This window comes from Pogona vitticeps, chromosome 1 (genome assembly GCF_051106095.1).
Source record: "Pogona vitticeps strain Pit_001003342236 chromosome 1, PviZW2.1, whole genome shotgun sequence".
NCBI classification, from domain to species: domain Eukaryota; kingdom Metazoa; phylum Chordata; class Lepidosauria; order Squamata; family Agamidae; genus Pogona; species Pogona vitticeps.
The window spans coordinates 356596526-356614638 of record NC_135783.1 but is presented as its reverse complement, the minus strand read 5'-3'; the positions used below and the strand labels follow the sequence as shown (position 1 = coordinate 356614638).

Below are 18113 nucleotides of genomic sequence, written 5' to 3'. Positions count from 1 at the left end.
TTTCCCATGCTGTATGCATTAGTGTAGAGACATTTAGGACCATGTGTGTTTTTCTTCCCCTTGTTTTTCTCTAGTACTCCTTGCCCTGCTGGGCTTTTATCACCTCCACTTGCTGAATTTCATCCCTGAAAACTATGGTGTCCAGCAACAGCAGGAACAGTCGGACAAGCAGAAAGGAATCAACCCAAACAAACCCTGTCCCCAAAACTCTTCATTAAATGTGGTGTTGCCTTTAATTTGTTTAACACTGTCAAAAAAAAATAGGGCTTGTGAAAAAGCAAGCACCCGTCCATGTATATACATAAATGTGTGCATGGGTCTGTGTCTGTCTCTGGAATAACCCTTTTACTGAATCAGGTAGAGAGCCATTGTTCCCTTTCACAGCCCCTCCTGCAAGCAGATCCGGAAGTTCCACTGCTGAAATCCAGGAGGGTATCAGCACCTCCTTCCTACTACTGGGACAGCCTCCTTCCCTCTCCAGTCCCCCCCCTCTCTCTAAAGGGGAACCTCACAAGGAGAGCCCCTTCCTGAGGATCCCCACCCACCCACCTTCCGGGTTCACCCTCATGGTTCCCAAGGTGGCCCTTGCGCCTTGCATTTGCACCCTGCGGGCAGCTCCTCCTTTCTAACTGCCCCCTTCTGTTCCTCTGGTGGATCAAAACCCCTGACCTTTTACCCTGTGCACTCAAACAGGAACAAAGATAAACACACACGGGGTTGACCCTTGATTTATCTAGATGTATCTTCCCTCCCCCTAATCAGGCAGGATCTTCCCCTTGTGGAAACTGAACTCTGGTGAACTGGGTTGGCTTGTGTACCTGGAAGAGCGGGCAGGAGGCCCCAGAGCGGCTGAACTCTGGTGAACTGCAGAGAGAGGGTTTGATGACAAAGTTGCCTTGCTAGGCTTCGTTTTATAATGAGTTATATAACAGAGGTTTTTATGGGTTTAGTAGATATAGTTGATGCATTGCCCTCAGCTGGTCTTTGTTTGGCTGGGAAGCAGGAGAGGAAGACGGACCTGCTCATTTCACACCAAGGGGCATTTCTTTTGCCCCAGGTGAGTCATCAGCACTTCCAACAAAGAATCCAGACAGAGTCTGGCCACTTGATGTCAGATGATGGTCTGTGGAGATGATTAGCAGTGCAGAACTGGCTGGACAGCTCAGTGGTTTAGGGATCTGGCTGCAGAGCCAGAGGTTGGGAATTTGAGGGGAGCGGAGGGGACACCCCCTTGTTCCCCTTGACCCCAACCAGTTAAAAAAAAACAAATTATGAGGATGCTCTGCCACCTGTCTAGGCCAGGTAACCATCAAGACGTGCCCGTGGTGTCCATGGGCTGCCCCTGATAAGGTTGCTGGGCAGACAACTAACGTCAGAAACGCCCAGCACAATCCGTTGGGGGAACTCAGCGCTACATCTGGCAACTCTGCAAGCACAGGCTGAGGAGATCCTTGGGTGGCAGGGGGTGCAACAAGAGGACCCTGAGGCTCTCTCGTCCTCCGGTCACGGGACAGGCACGCTTGGACTTTGGAGATTGCTGGGCAGGGGCCAGGATGCTCATCAGATCATGCCAGCTGCAGCTCCTGGGCACTTGGTAGGCCTGTCTTCATCATAGGCATCCTTCAGCCTCGAGAGACTATGGTAACATGCTCTGTATTGAGGAGTGTCCTCTCCTGAGCATGAAGCCTGGGTAAAATGATATGGAGGATAGGCTATTACCAAAGCAGCAAATCCCCCCCTCCACATTGCTGAAATGGTCCAATGGAAAGGCAAGAGTCAATACAACTGGTTCTAGCAACGTCGCAGGAGTTGACAAAATGACACAAACTGCCTTCGGGATTCCAGCGCCGGATTTTACCTTCAGGTTAGCTCCTGAAGCCTTTTCCATCAGTGGATATAGCCACAAGGCCGTGGAGGTTTGGAATTGGAGTTTTCCTTCTCCTAGATGGGCTGCCTTCCATGGCTGACGAGCCCCACCTACCCAACCTGCTCTCTAAAACTGCAGAAGTATGATCCGACCCTTAAAACTTTCCTGCCTCCCAGGTGTATGCAATGCTAATTGGCTTTCCAATTTACCATATGTGCTCGGTCCTAGCACACCCTCATTTAAGGAGAAAAGCCCAACCTCCTAGGCCATGCGGTGGGGGCGGATGACGTGGACGTCCAGGGAAGGCCAAGCTAACCTACGCAGGTTGATCTTTCCCTTTTCGATCATCACAACAAGAATCTCTCTTGGTTTTGTTGCCACAGAGGAACCCAGCTGCCCCTTTGGCGAAGGTCACCAGAAGACAGCCACATTCTTGCCTAATAATCAATATTTTAAGTTCAGAGAATTTCATTTCCAGCTGATAACAAACCAGTCGGAGAACTGACTAGCTCACTGTAATTTGGCAATAAAACCTGGAATTCCTACTGATTAACTTGATGATGCCCCATAACATCAGATGTGCAAAGTTCAGGATGTGGAGCATAAATAAGGTTCCCCTCCTGGCCTCTGGAGATCCTGCTGCTCCCACTGCCAGCCTCCATGGAGCCTCTGGGGACGGTCACCCTTTTCCTGGGAGTTTGTCTCTCTTGCCTTCTCCTCTTGGCCGTCGTGAGGAGCAGGACGCAGGGCAAGGGAAGGCTTCCACCGGGCCCAATGCCTTTGCCCCTTATGGGGAACATCTTGCAGCTGAAGACCAACTTCCTCAGTAAGGCTCTCCAACAGGTGAGCTGCAGAAGGAACACCATTGACCAGGACAGCAAGAGGGTGTAGCATCCCTGCCCCAAGGAGCTTGCAGTCGGCCATTTGTCCCAGAGCAGAGGAAGGAGGGGAGGGTTGTATTTCACATCCTTGGGCTGGGTCACAGGCAGGATGAGTTACAGGAAACAGAAGGGTTGTGCTAAGAGCTCTGTGGGCAAGGCTGGGTTTGAAGGAAGACCCCAGTAATGCAAAATTATGCTAGAATGTTGCCTTTAACACATCTTCTGCATCTCGTGATTGCCCAGACAGCCCTGCTTGAAAAATGCAGACTTATTATGTGACTCAGGAGAAAATGTTCGCCAAGAGGTAGCTGTGTTAGCCTCTTTCAGCAAAAAGACAGAGAGAGAGAGAGAGAGAGAGAGAGAGAGAGAGAGAGAGAGAGAGAGAGAGAGAGAGAGAGAGAGAGGGAAACCGAGACAAAAAATGAGACTCCTTCTGAGGATTCCTGGGTGACAGGCCACTTCAGGAACATCATAACAAAGGGCTCAGCAACCCAACGGAATCACTGCCCTTTGCTGAAAGTCAGTGTGTGACCAAGGCATTCCATAGAGGGAAGGACAGACAGACAGACAGACAGACAGACAGACAGACAGACGGACAGACGGACAGATGGACAAGCAGAGTTCCTGTAGCTCTTCTGGCATTAGACTCTCCACCAATTGATGGTAAAGTTGTGCTTTCTCCAAACCAGTTCCCCAGATTCTTCACCCAAGAGATTCTTCTCCTTCTTCCACTTCCTCTCCTGAATTGCAAAGAATTGACCACCTTCACATCCTCAACACTAGGGCTGTTTTTTTACTCACTGAAAGCATAAGTGGTCTTTCCCTGGTCTTTCTCCAGCTCAGTGAGAAGTACGGCCCCGTGTTCACCGTGCATTTCGGAGGGGACCCTGTCGTGGTTCTCCATGGCTATGATGTCATAAAAGAAGCACTCATTGACCACGCAGATGAGTTCGCACCCAGGGGACGCCTACCGTTGGCTGACAAAGTAAACAAAGGGAGAGGTAAGTTATCCTAGTTGCCAGTTCCCATCTAACAGTGGGAATATATCCTCTACCCACTAGGATGAGATAGTCATTGATTTTGACCTGGGGTCACAATCAGTTCACATGCACTGATGTTCAAAGAAATATTTTAGTATTCACTACCAGGGTGTGGAAGGCTGTTGGTCCCATTTTGGTTGCATTTGGTCAAATTCTACATGCATTTTCTTCCTGCCCTTGTTTCCCATTGTGGCAAGATAAAAGGAGTGACCATGTTGGCAAATAATATATGAAATGGGATTTGGACATTCAGATCTCCATGCTTAGTGTGGTCTTTCTCCTTGGTTCCAGGGATTATCTTCAGCAATGGGGAAAGATGGAAGGTGCTCCGGCGCTTTGCCCTCACCACCCTGCGCAACTTTGGGATGGGGAAGAAGAGCATCGAGGAGAGGATCCAGGAGGAAGCCCAGTATCTGCTGGAAAAGCTCCAGGACACGAAAGGTAGGTCAGGGCCGTCCACCTCTCCTCCGTCCACAGGCTTCTTTTGGGTAACAAGCTGCCAAAAGCACACCTCTGTCCCAGTTCTGCTCTCCCTTGTTTGCTCTTGACTGGCATGTAGCAGTGCTCTGCACCATCTCATAGCAAAGGCCACCATGTCTGGGATCATTGTCTTCTTCTGCTTAGCACATAGCTTCTGGAGATAGGCACATGAAGTAGTGGAGGGAGGGAAGGGACACCTGCCTAGCCAGCCAGATCAGCTGAATGAACCCTGAGAATCACTGCAGTGACAGACATAATGGAATGTCAGGGTTGATCTCCCTCCTTAACATAACTGCTTCCTAGACACTCATTCCATGAGCACTTCTTTTGTTTCACAACTGTTGGCGAATTTGTAGTTGAGATAGTTTGGAAAATTTACACTTCAGACAAGTGATGGGCATGAATCTGGATCATACCAGCACCACAGGTTCCGCAGAATCCAGTCCCACCTCACCCTGGGCAGATTCCCAGTTGGCACACGCTCCACTCCTCCTCCTCCTTTTCTGTCATTCCACCAATTGCAGCAGGGCAACTTCCTTCCTCTTCCTCCTCCAGCAACTGCCCATTCACATGAGGAGCAGGGATTTCTGCAGCACTGCTTTTCAGTGAGCAGCTGCTGGAGGAAGCAGAGAAGGGACATCTGTGCTGCTGCTGTGTTTGGTGAAATGTCCAGAAATGAGAAGGAGTGGAGCATGTGCTGGATGGGGAATCCAGCTGAGGGTGGGGCACAGAACTGTGCAGAACCTTTAGTGCTGGAACAATGATCCAGCATGATCTTACAGTCTGGATTCATGCCCGTCTCTACATTGGACTGCACCACCGAAAATCCCTCCACCAGAATGGGAGTTGCAGTAGAAAAAAGTAACTTTGTGTATTTCTGCTTTACAATAATTAGAGATATATTTCATATTAACACTTAATGAGATATGAGGCTCATTTAATTTACTAATTTATGGACAGAAAGTAGTTTAAACAACCCTGCAAAGACAAACATATGTAAAATTAGTTCTTTGAAAAGAATTTGATGTTTCTGAAAGCAAGTAAATGCCTGTAGATTCAGTGGCCAAATGCTATTGAGATTTACTACCAGTGTAAAAATCTCAGCAGTAAATTGCCACACCTTAAGAATGGTGTAGCAGATGGAGTGACAGACTAGGTTTGGTGGACAGAGTCCCCACTTGGCCATGGAAACTGAGTGGAGGAGGAGAACTAGTAAAACTATTCCTTAAGTATCTCACTCAGTTTGAGAGCCCTATTAAAGTCACTATAAGTTACTGTGAAAGCCCTATTAGGGTCACTAAAACGTTCCAACTTGACAGCATGAAACAACAACAAAAGAATAGCATTAGTTTCAAAACTCAGAACACAACACTATACACCTAAGATGAGGTCTTAATATGTGGCAATTCACCATTAAGATTAACACCAGCTACGCTGGCAGGAACAACTAATAGGATTTTGGGGATGGACTCATGCAGCTGGAAAGCTGGAACGGACTTCAAGAGTCATCAAGGCAAAGTCCCTGTCGAAGTAGGAAAGGCAGCAAGATCCATAATATTGGAAGTAGGAAAAGAGGATTAAGGAGCTCCTGCTTTGATCCCAGGGTTCACACCGCTTGCCAGGAAACTTGCCCACCAACTCATTGTGGGTGAGTTGGGTGATCCCTGGGAAGCTAGCGGGATCTTGCCGTGTCCCAGCGATCTTCCCCTCACCCCGACAGTGATCTCACCAGCAGCAACTGGTTCCGGGGAATGACAGGGTTCTTGCTTTTATCTCAGGACTTGTCTGGCTCGCTTGCAATGAGACTGCTTGGGGTCAGTCTTCCCCTGACGGCCACCTCATCGTCCTTACACAGAGGTGCTCTCACTCCGAGCAGTCAGAAAATGGTGATGCAGAAACCTTGTTCAGGCTGTTCTGCCAAAAGGGGAAACACAAAACCCTCCCCTTCACGGTCCTCACTGTGATGGGTCTGCAAAGAAGCGATTTGTGCTTCTATGGAGGCTCTTGCTCATGTGGAGAGCCTGGGCACAAGCAAGGAGCCTCTCCTCTGCTCTCCCATCAGATTATGGATGGTGCAAGGTGAGCAGGTCAGTCTCCAGCTGACATGATTGATAACGCTGATACATGAGTCTTTTTGCACTTCCAGGAAAGCCCTTCGACCCCACCTTCCTGCTTGGCTGCGCTCCGTCCAACATCATCTGCTCCATCGTCTTTGGTACCCGCTTTGATTACCATGACAAGAGGTTTCTAGCCCTCTTGGACATGATGAATGAGAACTTCAAGACTTTTAGCTCTCCTTGGGGACAGGTAAGCCCTTTGCACATGGTCAAGGAAACACTTTTAGGGTGGCATTTTGTTTACATTATGCATAGAGATATGTCCTGTGTGCAGAAAACATGGAATCATAGAATCATGGAATTGGAAGGAGCCTGTAAGGCCATTGAATTCAATCCCCCATTAAGGCAGGGATCCAAATCAAAGCATATCTGTCCAGGTTCCTCTTGAATGCCTCCAGTATTGGAGCACTCACCACTGCTCAAGGTCAAACATGCCCAATTCTTTCAACCATTCCTAATAAGGCTTGGTTTCCAGCCTCCTGATCATCCTTATTGCCCTCTTATGAACTTGGTCCCATTTGTCATCATCCTTCACAAAGCATAGTGTCCAGAACTGGACATAATACTCAGGATGAGGCCTAACCCATGCTGAATAGAGGGGGACTAACACCTTGTGGGATTTGGAAACTATACTTCTGTTATTGCAGCCTAAAATAGCATTGGCCTTTTTTGTAGCCATACAACACTGTTGGCTCATATTCAGCTTGTGATCTGCAACAATGCCAAGATCTTTCTCACTTGTAGTATTGCTGAGCCAGGTCTCCCCCATTTTGTAACATTGTGTTTGGTTTCTTTTTCCGAGGTGTAATACTTTGCACTTGTCCATGCTGAATTCCATTCTGTTCTTTTCAGTCCAGTGCTTGAACCTATCAAGATATTTTTCAGTTTTGTTCATGTCTTCCAAGAAATTTGCTCTTCCGCCCAATTTTGAGTCACCTGAAGATGTGATAAACATTCCCGTACTCCCTCATCCAAATCATTAATAAAAACATTGAAGAGCACCAGGCGCAGAACTGAGCCTTGTGGTTATTCACATGCTACCTTCTCCCAGTTTGAGAAGGAGCGCATTGATAAACTGTGTATCCAGCTAACACATTTACCATCTAGCCCACAGCTGGTTAGCTTGCTAATCAGAATATCATGGGGAACGTCTTCAAAGCCTTTGCTGAAATCAAGATATATTACAACTGCAACATTCTCACTGTCTACCAGGAAAGTAACCTGATGAAAAAATGAGATAAGATTAGTCTGGCAGGATGGGTCCTTGACAAATCCATGCTGGATTCTAGTAATAACTGCATTACATTGAAGTGCTTGCAGAGTGACTATGTTGCAATCTGCTCAAGAATTTTTTGCAGGGTTGATGTTAGGCTGACTGGTCTTTAGTTCCCGTGTTCCACCTTTTGACCCCCTTTGAAGACAGGAACAACGTTAGCTCTTCTTCAGTCATCTAGCACTTCACCCATCCTTCATGATTTCAATAAAATAGTAAGTCAGTGCTTTTGAGAGTTTCTCAGGCAGTTCTTTCAATATTCATAGATGGAGTTCATCTAGCCCTTTGAGATCTGAATTCATTCTGAGTAATAAGGTATTTTTTGACCATTTCGTTTATCAAGATCAGGCTGCCATCCTATCCCCTCTCTTTGTACTTCACACTTGCTTGGAGTTTTGTAGCTTGTCTTTTGAGAGAAGACAGAGCTGAAGTTGGAATTGATCCCTTGTGCTTTTTTGTCTATAAGATTTCCAGTTCTTCTAGCTTGTTTCCCATATTCTGCGCATTTGTATATAGACATCAGGCATAGGACAGGTTCCTGACTTGAAAGAGTTGACAATCTACCTGTAGACTAAAGAAGGTAGACCAGATGAAGATCCAAGGAACATTTTGGAGATCAAGGGCCTTCTCTCATTATTAGAAATCACCAGCCACCAGTCCCCCACAAAGTTTGTGCAGATCAGGATGTAACTTTGGGTTTGAGCTACACCACTGCAGATCATCCATGCATATCCAGGCATCCCAGAAGGAAATGGAAGAGTTGACGTCATGTATGACATCTACTGTATGTGTCTCTTCTGCTTTCTCCTTTAGCTCAGCAATATCTTCCCAACTTTAATGAACATCATTCCGGGGCCTCACCACACAATAGAGCCAAACATCCAAAAGCTAGGAGATTTTGTTTTGGAGGCAACTGAACAGCATAAGGACACACTTGATCCCAACAGTCCACGGGATTTCATTGACTGCTTTCTCATTAAAATGGAACAGGTGGGTTAAACACTGACAACTAATATAGTTCTCTGGATAGAGTGTTGGGCTCGGACTTAGGCAATCTGGATTCAAACCGCTCTCTGACCATAGAAACCCATGAGGGAAGGGGTGGTCGGTAGGAGTCACAAAAGTAATGAAGTTGGAAGGGGCCTCTAAGGCCATTGATTCTAACCCCCTGCTCAAGGCAGGTGTTCAGATCAAAACAGATCTGCCAGGTGGTTATTTAAACTTCTCTTGAATGTCTCCAGCGTTGGAACACTCACTATCTCTTAAGATAATAGAATCATAGAATTGTCACAGAGTTGGGAGGGTTGGTCAATGGTTCCATTGTCATACTGCTCTAACATTTACGAAGTGTTTCCAGGTTGCGTACACTTTTTCTTCCAGTTGGAATCTATTCTAAATGTTAAATTCTTCCTTTATTTTAGCCACCACAACTAATTTAATGCCATTGATGGTATATATTTCTCCAGGAAAGAAAGAACGGTATATCAGAGTTCACCCCTGAAAATATGCTGATATCCATACTTGATTTGTTTGCGGCCGGAACAGAAACAACCAGCACAACCCTCAGATATGGGCTCTTGATTCTCCAGAAATACCCAGAGGTAGAAGGTAAAACAGCTGTACTCCATTCTCCCCCTCTCCCCCATAGTCTCTTCTTTCAGGTTCTCCATGTCTCATTACAGCCCCAATGGTTCCCTTCTTGCCTGGGTGATTCCAGGCTGAACTGTATGGCAGGGTTTCGGGTGATCATAGAAGTTAGCATGGGTGCCAGTGGGTAAAGAAGCACAGTAAAAATGCAAGCCAAACTAGGAAGGATCCACCAGAACCAGAAAAAGAGGTGGGAACTGGGAAGCTGTTGTGTTTCAAGCAAAACGCTTTCTTCACGGAGCTAAATGTCCAGAAATACTCTTCCAGATTACTTGGAGAGAGCTCTGCTTCCAGGAGTCAAAAGCAGAGAGCATGTATCTGTTTTCCCCTTCAATAAAAGTAGGCACCCAACTCTTCTGAAGAACACCTGTTATCTGAAATATGTTGTTGGGCCATGAAGAAATAATGGCCTGCATCTCGGAGTGCAGCTTCTTTGTAAGGGGTGATCAGGGGATAGAGCTGGAGAATGGAGACTATTTAGAAGAAAAATTCACATAGAGGACCCAAAAGCCCCCCATGCACCATGCATCCTGTACTGCTGTATTTCTTTCTTTATTTAAACTATTTTACCCTGCCTTTTAACTTTAAAAAGCTTTAAATCCATAAAAGACAATATTAAAGCTTGCAACAATGTGTATACAAATACTTAAAAGAATCAAGCAAATACTATACAAAAAAAAAAAAAAACAGGACCAATCTAGGTGGCTAACAATTATAATACCAAAAATAAATTCTGTGAGGTCAGATCTCCCACTCAGCTTTCAGGGCTTCCATGGCATGTAGGGAATTGGTGCTGAGTCTTTCCCATCCCTTTCCAGAGAAAGTGCATGAAGAGATTGACCGCGTGGTCGGCCGAGCCAGGGCGCCCTGCGTAGCTGACCGTGGGCAGATGCCTTACACAGACGCCGTCGTCCATGAAATCCAGAGGTTCATCTCACTCGTCCCACTGGCTCTCCCCCACTCAGTGGCCAAAGACACCCCCTTCCGACAATACGTCATCCCAAAGGTACCGGCTCTGCTTTTAGGGCAAAACAGGAGCTCCTGTGTGACCAAGGCGCATGGATCTTGGCAGGGCTCAGGGCTGTGTTTCTCTCTTGCCAGGAGCCCAAAGGATTAAGAAGGGGGCTTGGAAACCTGGCTCCTGGTTGGGGGAAGGGAGGAGAAGCACAAGCTACATCAAAATAATCTCAGCTCAAACATGGACAGCAAACAGCATAACCCGCTTCTTTTTCCTCTCCTCAGGGCACCACCATCTTCCCTGTCCTGACCTCTGCGCTGTACGACAGCAAAGAATTTCCAAACCCCACAGAATTTGACCCACAGCATTTCTTGAACAAAGACGGGACCTTCAGGAAGAGTGACTACTTCGTGCCCTTCTCGGCAGGTAAAAGGGCTCTTCCCTCAATGGCCAGTCTCTAAGCCAATGGAGCTCCTGACCGGCTCTTTGGAGGCTCCCTCGTCTTGCACGACTAGGGCTGGGAGGGTCACCGATGGGGGTCAACATCAAGCCCCTCCTGACTTGCCTGTGACAAGAAAAAGCAATAAAACAATTCTGCTCACCCTGGAAAAGCACTCCGTGGAGCTCTCAACAGAAGCTGAAGAAAAGTGCAACACGTACATAAAGGAAACTGCATAAAGAGTCAGTTGCACAAAATGATTACAGTGGCTGCTTTCAGGCATTGGCTTTGAAGGACGTCAAGCATTATGAACAACATCTATTCCCTCTCGGCTTGCTCTGTGTTTTTGTGTAAACTTGACATTGCTCAACATCTCCCACTGTAGACTAAATAGCCCACTAGTACAGTAGTTATAAAATGTTTAAACAGAACTGTATTTTGGAATGAAGGCAGCCAATGGGTCACTTAGGGTTCTTCAGCAGTGAAACAACGTAGCGCTATGCCACTTAGCAATAATTAATTTTTTAAAAGGAGAAAAGATGAGGCTTAAACATGGAACCCTCCCCCCCCCCACTTTGGGGCATAGTTAGTTAGGCATCCTTCATTCTCGAAAGACTATGGTAACATGCTCTGTATGGAAGACTTGAAACCGCATCTATTGTGGCTGAGGAGGCCAATTCGAGAGTGACAATCCTTTCCACACTGAAGACAAATCCAATCTGTCCCCTGTCCAGATCCCGGATTTTGCTGCTTTTGTAACTTCCTGTTTGCCTCGGCCTGATGGACAAGGGTCTCTTCAAAATGGGAGAGGCCGTGATGCAACATCTGCTTCCAGGCTGAACGCTCAGATGTCAGGGTTTCTCATCTGTTGAGGTCCATTCCTAAGGCCTTCAGATCCCACTTGCAGATATCCTTGTATCGCAGCTGTGGTCTCCCTCTGGGACGATTTCTCTGCACTCATTCTCCATACTGGAGATCCTTTGGAATCCGACCGTCAGCCATTCTCACGACATGCCCAAGCCAACATAGACTTCACTGTTTGGGGGCATAAAAACAGGATTAATGGCTACTGGCTGACAGCTTTTGCAAAAGAGAAGGCAGGAAGTGGGGTGTGAGAAAGGGAGGGTCACATGGTGACCAAAGGGACTGAAACCAAGTGATCCAACATCAACATGTGGTTGACTAGAGGACAACTGCAGGGGCTCCAGAAATTATGTCCGTGTGTAAAGAAGGAGTAAACGAATCAAGCCCCATTGTACCAAACCATTCCAAAGTGACTCAGGCTGGATTCTTCCCTGTCCTTAATACAGCCAGACCTTCAGCTTCAAATTCGGTTCCTCTAAGGACCAGAATGAAGAAATGAGCCAATAGTATTTGCTATGCCTCTACTACTACCCCATGCACTGCAAAATTCCTTGCCCTTGTCCTTCCCCCTCCCCATGACAATAAGTGGAAGAGAGGCTGCAGATAATGTTCCCAGGAGATGTTCCTGGAGGGCCAATTCCCTACAAATTTGAGCCACTTGACCTTGTTCTGAGATTTTCTCCCCAGCTGTTAAGGAAGGCCATCCTTGTGCTTAACTTCCCACCTTTCTTAACCTTGCAGGTAAACGGATCTGCGCAGGGGAGGGCCTCGCCCGCATGGAGCTGTTCCTCTTCTTGGCCACCATCCTGCAGCACTTCAAACTGAAGCCCCTCCAGGACCCCAAGGACATTGACATCAGTCCCCTCATGAGCAGCACCGGCAACTTCCCTCGGCCTTATCAGCTTTCCGTTCTCCCTCGCTGAGGAGAAGGAGGCCTTGGGCCCACTGGAAACCATCTGGGAGTGGGCGTTTTATTTCAGCCTGCTGACATTTTCCAGCTGAGCAGCAAACTATAGAACTATGAACCTCAGAGAGCCCTTTGCTTAGACAAAGACAATCTTTTTTCACAGAGAGGGCGCTCAACTTCAAAACATGCATCAATTTTTCCCCAAAAAAACCACACTTTGACTCCCCCACATTCTTGCTCAACATAAACTTCATTCCCCCTTAATAAGTTTCCAAACCACTGCTTCCCAAAACAGCAGGATATTTTGGGAGGGGGGCTGTATTGCGGAAATGGAACCCTGAAAATAAAATGAACCCATGAAAAAGGGGGTATCTGGAATATGTTTGGAGGGGAGGGCAGGATTCTAACTGAAATTTGAAAAAGTGGCAAATAACATTTACATACATATCAATCCCAAGCATTAATCCATAGGATTACCCTTTTTCACCAATCTTTCTCTTTTGTTCTACCAATTCTATCAGATTCACCTCATCCTCTGCTCCTCCCTCTGGAAAGCCACACAACTTTACATTTTCCCCATCCTCTATCTTCACAATCAACCGGGTTCTTATCAATCTCACTCAATCTATTTTCATGCCAATTAAGTTTTTTTCCACACTCACTTTAGCCATTTTTTCTGTCTCCTCAACTTTGGAGCCCAGTGCTTTCAGATGCTTCTCAACTCCTGAAAGTGATTTATTCATCTCAGCCTTTAACTGTGATTATTTAGATCTATTGTTAATTCAGTGATCCATCCATATTGTCATGTAGCTGCTTATTATTTGTTTCCAATAATTTATTGAATTCATTTATCATGATCTATATCTTCATCATATCTTAGTAGGAATATCTCAAATCCTGTGTGTATTATTAGCTGTTTGTTCCTTAGATGTTTCTCCTCCCTCTTTTTTTATAACCACTGAGACTACAATCATCTACTCTGGCAAAGGTTCTCATGCAGGAACCTAGCTAGTTAGAAACTTAGTCCCTTTCAGGAAGCTGAGCTTTTTTGTCTTTCAAACTACATGTCTCACACATGATGTGACCACTTTTCACATGAATTCTTCTAAAAGCCAATATTGAGGAGCCAGGAGCTTTCTCTGTTGCCCAGATCTTCACTGCCAGCCACTCCCCACTTTTCCAATCATACAGATATCATTCAAGCAGAGAGGCAGAATGTCAGGTTTCTCAGCAGAAATCACGGTTTTAGCACAGTATTTGGCGGTCCAGAAATAATTGACACGCAGTCCGGCAGCATTTCTTTCAGCATAGTGTGTTTACATCAATATATCCAGCAGTCCGGCAGCATAGCAGGCAGATGTGATCTTCAAGGAGGTGAAGATATAACTAAGAGTACAGCTCTACATATATACATACACAGGACCAATCACGTTGCACATGACCTCATTGCATTACATCATCCCATTACTTCATCTCTGGGTTGCATCAGGCTGGGTGACATCATCTATGCTGAGTCACCCTGACTCCGTTTCAGCACACCTGACAGTTATGGCTTCTCATTTAATCATTCCCTTCTGATCAGGCCTACAATTTTCCTTGACACAGAAGAAAGATGGAACAGATGGAGAGAGAGAGAGAGACAAGAGGGGTCTTCAGCTGATGGTTCTGTGAGGGGCAGTTTTCTCTCTACCTTTGCCTTTCCTGGTTGGCCTGAAATTCCTTTGCATGAGATACTCCTCCAATTACCAGGGCAAATGCACTTAAAAGCAAACTGCAGGTTTCTGTGCTGGATGCATGGCCTGTTGGGTCTCGTTGTGGCCGGTGTTTGGGAGAAGGCAAAGGGAGACCAGAGAGCAGAGATTGGCTGGATTGGTCCGGTTGGCTTGAACCTGGCAGAGGGAGGTGGTGGGCAGAACCCTTTCTGGCAGTTTTGGATGACTCCCTGTGGTATCGAAACTTGGATGACAAAGAAGCCACTGTATGAGATTGCCAATGCCCTGTGTCCCCATCTTGAGTGGAAGACGCTGCCACGAGTTCACCTGTGCCCTTTGACAAACGTGCTGCTGTTTGCGTCTGCTGTCCTTCCGAGGGTGTTCCCTGAGAGCAATGGCCTCCACCTTTTGCTAGATTCAGTTCTCAGGTCACATAATCTTCTCCTATTGTGTAAATAAAGTCAAGCAGCAGTCTGATAGCATGTTGCAGTCCAGTGAATGTGGCTGCAGGCAGGCTCCTGTGAAAAGGACAGGGATGGACGAACGTGATCAGGGAAGGGGTTTGGAAATCCACCGTTATCACATCAATAACACATTCAATGCCAAATTTTGCTTGCAACAGGCTTTGTGGCAAGCCCTGCTGGTCTCCTGCAGTAACATGTTATGATGCTTTGGAAACCACCTGGCAGCTTTCCCAAACTGGCCACTACTCCCACTTTCTGCTGCCATTCTCTAGACTCTTGTGACATGCTGGGAGGTTTGTTGACTTGGAGGCTTCTCTTTCCATGCAGATTATGGCTGGCTTCAATGCCCAAGGGACCAGGGAGGGGGGGAATTGGAACAGGACACATTTCTACTTAGTGATCCAGCAAGGAACCACAGATCACACAGGCAGGGTTTGTAGCACAAATGTAGGTTATTCAGGAAATGCACACAATGCATATGTTTTGGAACATCTTCCTTCAAGGGAAATATGGATGACGGTATACTTGTACCCAGTAATCCAAACCTTGCTTTTTCCATTGGCAAGGAGGTCGATGGCGGCGCCTCTGTGGGGGTTTGAGATCAGGGTTTTCCTTCTCCTAGATGGACTGCCTTCCAGGGCTGAACGAGTCCCAACTACCCGCCCTGCTCCCTCATGGCAAGGAGGACGATGGCGGCGCCTCTGTGGGGGTCCTTATTAGGCACTGCGGGTTCGAGCTGTTCCAATGGACCGCGTGCCGGTTGCCAAGATTGGCCCCGGGGTCGTTGCAGAGCAGGAGCAGCACCGGGTAGGTGGGACTCGTTCACCCTGGAAGGCAGCCCATCTAGGAGAAGGAAAACTCCGATTTCAAACCTCCACTGCCTTGTGGCTCTATCCACTGATGGAAAAGGCTTTGGGAGTTAACCTCGAGGCAAAATCCGGAGCTGGAGTCCCGGAGGCAGTTCGTGTCATTCTGTCAACTCCTGCGACGTTGCTGGAACCAGTTGTATTGGCTGTTGCCTTTCCATTGGACTAATTCGGTGACGTGGAGAGGGGGGATTTACTTGTTGGGTAACAGCCTATCCTCCATATTATTTTACCCAGGTTTCGTGCCCTGGAGAGGACACTCCAGCTTCGTGTACAGCGTCAAAACACTAGACGCTGTTCCAAGTCCTCCATACAGAGCACGCTACCATAGTCTCTCGAGACTGAAGGATGCCTCTGATGACTTTTTCCATTGTGAAAAATTCCACCCATAATCTTGGCTGACAGGGCTTATCCTCTACATCCGTGGTCAACGTACCCTTTAATTTTCCACCCTGCTCAGTGGGACTCCAACTATCACGCATGGAACTTTACCCCTTTGTGGGGATGTGACTTCATATGTCACCTAACTGTTCAAGAATGCTTGCTATCTTAGTTTCTGAATGAAAGTTTCTGCAGTGCATGTTTATTTTATTAGATTTATATACTGCCCAACCAGAAAGTGTCTTCTCTGGGAGGTTTACATATATCATTAAAAAACTAAAGTAAAATCCAGATTAATCACAGAGTCCAAGGTGGGAAAAGGAGAAATGAAGGGGAAAAAAAGTAGAGAGAAAAAAAGAAAAGGGGAGGTAGGCTAAGTAATGGCTGTAGGGAAGGCGTTCCTGTATAGCCATGTGTTCAAGTTAGTCTTGAAGACCCTCAGCAAGGGAGCCAGATGGATCTTTACAGGTAAGTTGTTCCAGAGGCAAGGGGCCACTGCCAAGAAGGCCTGATTTCTACTTTTTCACCACCGGGCCTCTCTTGGTGTTAGGCCCCTCAGCCGCCCGGCCTGACTGGATTGGGTGATACGGGTAGAACTGGGTGGAAGAAAGCGCTCTACCAGGTATCAAGGGCCTAAAGCGTGAAGGGCTTTGTATGTAATGGTTAGCACCTTGAAATCAATGCAGAGGTGGATAGGTAGCCAGCGTAAGGCAACCAAGGTGGGGGAAATATGGTGAAATATTTTCATCCCTGTTAATAGCCCGGCCATCATGTTCTGGACCGTCTGGAGCTTTCTCATCAGTCTTAAAGAAAGTCCCACGTACAGAGCATTATGGTAGTCTAGTCTTTGGGCCTATGAGCGCATGGGCCAGCGTGGTGAGTGCCCCCATATCTAGCTAGGGACACAGCGGGGTGATCGTCTGAAAGTGTAAATGGGGAGACCGAACCACGGATGCTATGGGTCTCCATGGTAAGGTCCTGGTCAAGATATACCCCCAGATGGCAAACCGAATTCTTTGTGGTGAGAGTCACCCCACCTGCAGGACCTCCATCTTGTCCGAGTTCAACCTTAGTCCATTCGACAGCATCATTGCATAACGGCTTCCAGGCAGCACCCAAGGGATGGAACGGCATCCACTGCAGATGGAAAAAAGGAGATGTCAAGCTGGGTGTCATCAGTGTATTGCTGAGATGAAGCTCCACATCCCCGGATAACCCCCCCCCCGAGTGGCTTCATATAGATGTTAAACAGCATTGCGGAGATGATTGAACCCTGTCAGACCCCACAACTGAGGGACCATGGGGCCAATACATTCTCCCAAAATTGAACTCTCTGGGAAGAACCTTCCAAAAAGGATTGGAGCCAAGTCGTATCAAAGACGGCTGAGATATCAAGGAGGACAAGCAAAGACATCTTGCCCTGTTGGCCTCCCTAAGTAGGTCATCCAGCAGGGTGATCAATACCGTTGCCATGCTGTGGCACAGCCTGAAGCCCAACTGAAATGGATCCAGGGCATTGGTTTCATCCAAGAGAGCCTGAAGCTGGTTGGCCACCACCCTCTCGACTACTTTGCTAAGAAAAAAAATATTGGTTGTTGTGGATTTTTCGGGCTCTTTGGGCATGTTCTGAAGGCTGTTCTTCCTAATGTTTCACCAATCTCTGTGGCCGGCATCTTCAAAGGACAGGAGTAGCACTCGGTGCTCTGGTGCAGTTTGTTTAGGGGTTGAGTATTTATAAATGAGGGATCAGCTTTTGTCCTTTTCAGGAGATGGGTGATTATGCTGATCAGTGTGTTTTTGTTGTGGGTGTATTGTTGTGATAATGAGGAGAGATTATTTGTCGCTGTGATTGATGGGTGTTGCTAGCTGGTCTTTTGTGTGGTGTGATCACCAGTCCTTGTGGCTGGGTAGAGTTCGTTGACCTTTTGCAGGCTGTATTTTTCAGTGCTGGGAGCCAAGCTTTGTTGAGTTTTAAACTTTCTTCTTTTTTGTTCAAGCTCTATTGCTGTTTATGGATTTCAATGGCTTCCCTGTGCAGTTTAAGGTAATGATTGCTGGTGTTGTCCAGTATTTCAGAATTTTGAAATAGAATTTCATGTCCAGCTTGTTTTAGGGCATGTTCAGCTACTGTTGATTTTTCCGGTTGTTTTAGTCTGCAGTGTCTCTCATGTTCTTAGAACCACCAAATGAAGCATCCACACCAGAATCAAAGCAGCA

At 46.9% G+C, this 18113-nt stretch overlaps 1 protein-coding gene across 1 annotated transcript; it reads left to right on the top strand.

Moving 5' to 3' along the window:
• Nucleotides 1-2497: 2497 nt before the first annotated feature.
• LOC140703305 (cytochrome P450 2C18) lies at nucleotides 2498-12837 on the top strand. Its single transcript, XM_072986958.2, has 9 exons — nucleotides 2498-2710; nucleotides 3587-3749; nucleotides 4080-4229; nucleotides 6415-6575; nucleotides 8472-8648; nucleotides 9125-9266; nucleotides 10124-10311; nucleotides 10548-10689; nucleotides 12308-12837. Exons 1-9 carry the CDS (start codon nucleotides 2528-2530, stop codon nucleotides 12487-12489), a joined length of 1488 nt encoding a protein of 495 aa, XP_072843059.2. The 5' UTR covers nucleotides 2498-2527; the 3' UTR covers nucleotides 12490-12837.
• The last annotated feature ends 5276 nt before the right edge of the window (nucleotides 12838-18113 follow it).

Coding starts and splice junctions, on each gene's coding strand:
- LOC140703305 (XM_072986958.2), top strand. CDS start 2,528: ATGGAGCCTCTGGGGACGGTCACCCTTTTCCTGGGAGTTTGTCTCTCT. Junction 4,230..6,414: donor AAAGCTCCAGGACACGAAAG/GTAGGTCAGGGC, acceptor TTGCACTTCCAG/GAAAGCCCTTCGACCCCACC. Junction 10,312..10,547: donor GACAATACGTCATCCCAAAG/GTACCGGCTCTG, acceptor TCCTCTCCTCAG/GGCACCACCATCTTCCCTGT.